This window comes from Lolium rigidum, chromosome 6, assembly GCF_022539505.1.
Source record: "Lolium rigidum isolate FL_2022 chromosome 6, APGP_CSIRO_Lrig_0.1, whole genome shotgun sequence".
Lineage (NCBI taxonomy): Eukaryota > Viridiplantae > Streptophyta > Magnoliopsida > Poales > Poaceae > Lolium > Lolium rigidum.
Genome location: NC_061513.1, coordinates 71,377,970 through 71,382,456, shown reverse-complemented (window position 1 = coordinate 71,382,456; position 4,487 = coordinate 71,377,970). Strand labels below are relative to the sequence as shown.

At 50.1% G+C, this 4,487-nt stretch overlaps 1 protein-coding gene across 1 annotated transcript; it reads left to right on the top strand.

The window, feature by feature from the left end:
* Positions 1–1,431: 1,431 nt before the first annotated feature.
* Positions 1,432–2,872, top strand: LOC124660315 (isoprenyl transferase-like). Its single transcript, XM_047198124.1, has 3 exons — positions 1,432–1,821; positions 1,927–1,994; positions 2,235–2,872. The coding sequence occupies exons 1-3, from the start codon at positions 1,477–1,479 to the stop codon at positions 2,692–2,694; spliced, it is 873 nt and encodes a 290-aa protein (XP_047054080.1). The 5' UTR covers positions 1,432–1,476; the 3' UTR covers positions 2,695–2,872.
* The last annotated feature ends 1,615 nt before the right edge of the window (positions 2,873–4,487 follow it).

Below are 4,487 nucleotides of genomic sequence, written 5' to 3'. Positions count from 1 at the left end.
GTTTAAGTAGGGTATATCCAAATAAAAAAATAGTTCATATGCAATGTAGTACATCAAATTGAAGAACAAGTTCACAATTAAACAAATTAAATCAGATGGATGACTACTCCTCGTGGCATGCCAATGCCCAATGATGATCAATCAAATCCGCCTAAAGACGATCATGAATATGGCAATCACATAGCTCAATGTGCATGGAGAGGAACTCCTCAAACTTAGATACCCCAGGTTGTCGCTCAACTAACTCTTCATCATTGTGTTCTTTCTCAACGATCATGTTGTGCATGATCACACAAGCGGACACCACCTCCGACATGGTTTCAAGGCTCCACGGTTTAGTAGGGTGACGAACAATAGCCAATTGAGATTGGAGCACACCAAATGCTCGCACCACATCTTTTCTGCAAGTCTCTTGTTGTTTGCCAAACCTGTTCTTTTTCTAGGTTGCAAGCTCGCAGATGTTCTTCACAAGTGTGGCTAGTCAGGGTAGATGCCATCAGCTAGATAATACGGCTTGTTGTAGGCATTTCCATTGATCTCATAGTTACCAATCGAGCATTGCCTTCTGCTAGAATGGAGAATACCAGAGAGCGATGGAGGATGTTCATGTCATTGTGGGAACTGGCCATGCCAAATAAAGAGTGTCAAATCTATAGATCATGTGATGCAACTGCTTCGATAATGACAATGGATCCCTCTGCATGCCCACTACGCTACCCATGTCATGCATAGGCACAAATGGCCGAAAAAATGTTCCAGGTTTTGTACCTCAAACTCGGCTAAGCAAATGGCCGAACATGTCATGGGTATCGATACCGATGGGCAGGTGCGAGCCGATGGGCCGCGCAGGGACCAGTCTGGTGTCGGAAAGTGTGTGTGATGATGTCTGCACGATTTGTGGCCTCCGACGAGCAGCGGCCTGAGCAAACGACGTTGGCAATGGCGGGGGCAGAGCAGACGGCGGCGCGGCGGCAAGGTTGCGTCGCGAGAGGGAGGGGTGAGAGATGGTGCCTGCTAGCTTGTGTTCCACTGTGGGACTGCCCTGGGAGTAGAAGAAGGGGAGGGCGATGCATTGCCAAGCCAAATTTGAGCCAGAAATAAATCCCGCAAACAGGTCGGTCCATTTGCGTCAAACCAGTTTTGCCTTTCTCATGTTCGCACTGAGATAAATAGTTGATTCATTTGCATCAGGCCGCTGAAGATGCCGTGAGGTCTGCATGTTAAGACACAGCTGACACCTTGTAGGTGAAACAAGTTACATGTTCTCAAACCATACTCCTAGACTGCACTGTATGGTCATTAAAATAGATTTACAGGAGTTTTAAAAGTTCCCAGCTGAACGTGCTCCGGCGTATAGTCATTAAAATTTAACACGTCAAACACGTGCTTTTACCCCTGTGGGGTTTGGAAGCAACGGCCAACTGGCACATCATCACACAGGGCCAAGAACTCCGAAGCGAGAGAGCGCCCAATCCCATGCTGCTCTCCCAATCTCCAGCCGCTACCCATCCGCAGCTACCCACCTCCTCCTCCTCCCGCCGCACGCACCGCTCGGCACCGCCATGCCCGCGCGCCGGCGCCGCACCGGCGGCGGCGGAGTCGCTCCTCCCTCCAGGTCTGCGAGCGGAGTCGCTGCCGCGTCACGTGGCGGTAGTGATGGACGGGAACGTGCGGTGGGCGCGCGCGCGGGGGATGCCGTCCGCGTTCGGGCACGAGGCCGGGCGGCGCGCGCTGGAGGACACGGTGCGGCTCTCCCGCGCCTGGGGCATCCGCGCGCTCACCGCCTTCGCCTTCTCCCACGAGAACTGGAGCCGCCCCAAGGTACGCCGCGCGCTCAAACCTGGGTCTTGCGGCGCGCGCGTTAATTTGTCGACTCCCTCCGGCCTCCACTCTGTGCTTGACGTCGGCTGTTCTTGGAATTTGCAGCTGGAGGTTGATTTCCTGATGGGGTTGTTCGAGCGGGTGATCAACGATAGCGTCGCTGAGTTCTTGAGGTATTCACATGTCAGCCAACTGCAAATCAATGGCAGCCTCACAGTCACATCTTACCTTAGCCGTCTCTATTGCTGTTCCGATAAGATGCACCTCACCTCTTGTCACAAGCGGCTCCTGTAGATTAATTACCACACTCCAGTTCTGACTTCCGAGTGACAAACACCAAGATTCTAGCTGAAGAACACCTCAATTTTTGATTACTAAACAATGCTCCTGCGTCTACAACTGCTGATTTGCAGAGACGGAATTCGCCTACGGGTGATCGGCGACTGCTCGAGGCTGCCGGCGTCGCTGCAGAGGGCCGCGAGAGAGGCCGAGGAGGCGACGAGGAACAACTCCCAGCTCGACCTGACGCTAGCGATCAGCTACAGCGGGCGAAGGGACGTGGTGCAAGCCTGCCGGAGCCTCGCCGAGAAGGTGCGCGCCGGGCTGCTCCGGCCGGAGGACATCGACGAGTCGCTGTTTGCCGGCGAGCTCGAGACGAGCCGCGGCAGCGACGAGCTCCTGATCCCTTGCCCTGACCTGCTCATCCGGACCAGCGGCGAGCTGAGGCTCAGCAACTTCTTGCTCTGGCAGTCGGCATACTCCGAGCTCTTCTTCACCGACACGCTGTGGCCGGACTTCGGGGAGGCTGACTACCTCGAAGCGCTGTGCTCCTTCCAGAGCAGAGACAGGCGGTTTGGCCGACGGAATTTGTAGCATTAGGCCACCAAAAGGTTGATGTTTTTAGAAGCTTGATAGTAGCAGATAAGCAGTTCCCATGAAACACCGTATGGTGTATCAAGGCCAATCATTCTGTGTTTCATACATGGAACAACAATTTAAGATAGATGATAACTGAATCGTCCAGTATGGAGCTAGTCCATCTGTTTCCATACTTCTTGTCATGCTTTTAGTACAAATTCAAACAGTAGACACGATAAGAGAACAAAAACCACGATAAGAATTATGAAGAGAGGAAAAGAGAGGCTATTCTCGAAAAGAAATATGAAGAGAGGGAGTACCTCCCTTAATTAAACTAGATGACACCCCGCGCGTTGCGGCGGGACACTTATGTCCTACTCTGCATTCTACATAAGAACACACCCGAAAGTAATGCACCAATTTTCATTGTGCAGAAATATTTATACCTGATTGAATATTTTTAAACAATGATAACCAATCACAAGTTTCGATAATCTAAAACACCCATGTTGAGTGCTTCATATAGAGTGCAAAGAATTGCTAATGGATGGGATCTATTCTGGAGAAAATACATGTGGAACGGGGAAATAAAATGTATGAGAGAGAAAACGAATCAAACTAACAAATAATCACTTGACTTAATGATCTACTTCAATTTCATCGGCTCAAGTGAAACTTCAGTTACTGTGACGTGTTTTATTTAAAATCGCGGAAATTTCTGGATTTTCTATGCATGAATGCAATGCACATATCTGTGTTCCTCTATTTTTGTAACCCAAATCCTGGGATGTTACAGTCATTCATCAAGCTGGAGGAGGGGATAGCTATATTATTCTTTTTGCTAAAAAATGGTTGTTGATTTTGTAGTGAAAGACTTGGGATTTTGTTGTAATAAATTAATAACGCCTTTGACAAGATACAAGGTGCTAAATTTAGCTTACAAGATCAAACAAGACACCCACACGAGCTACCAAAGAAGCTACGAATGGAGACGCGAACAATAGGCATGACCATTACGAGGACTACGGATAATCGGAGAAGTAGTTGGACAACAACAATGTTGGGCCGGAGCTCACCCAAGATAACGAGCACGTTCGCCACCAACAGAACTCCCCGTTGCAAGCAACGCCACCAGAAGCCGACCATCACCAAAGACCGATCAACGCAGCTCACGGACCAACAAGCAGCACCGGGGTAACTCATTGAGGGACGAAGATACGAAGCAAGCCTTGCTGGCGATCACCAAGCGAAGAGTCAACGCCATCCGAAGATACCACACCTCCGCCACACCACCGACGGAGAGCCGCACGCTATGAGCTCGAGATGGTGTCTTGAAGAAGAGCACGACAATAGAGCGCCGCCACCGCCCGATCCGAGGATCTTGGGTTTTCACCTGAAGCACGAAGGAGGATCGAGAGAATCGCAATGGTGCCTTCAAGAAGGGAACGACGTCCACATATGCCGACGCCGCACCCCAGATGGGCGAGGGTTTCCTCTTGGCATGACATCTCCACCTTCAACACAGGGAACGGGCCGCCATCAAGGCGACACCCGTGCCACTGCCACAACACACAGCTAGTCGAATACCACGTGTAATAACCCAGAACATAGGAACAACGAATGGTAGATTTAGAAATGGGATGTGCATTTCATCGCAAAACGGGGGAAATTTTCGCGCCTTATTGCAACTAAACCTAAGAGGGATCGAGGTTCTCTCTCATTTTGCACTTAGGGTTAGGCAATGTGAGTTAGGGAAATTTCGACATGATCTCTTTTGTATCTTGTTGATTTGGGGAATTGGTTTATTT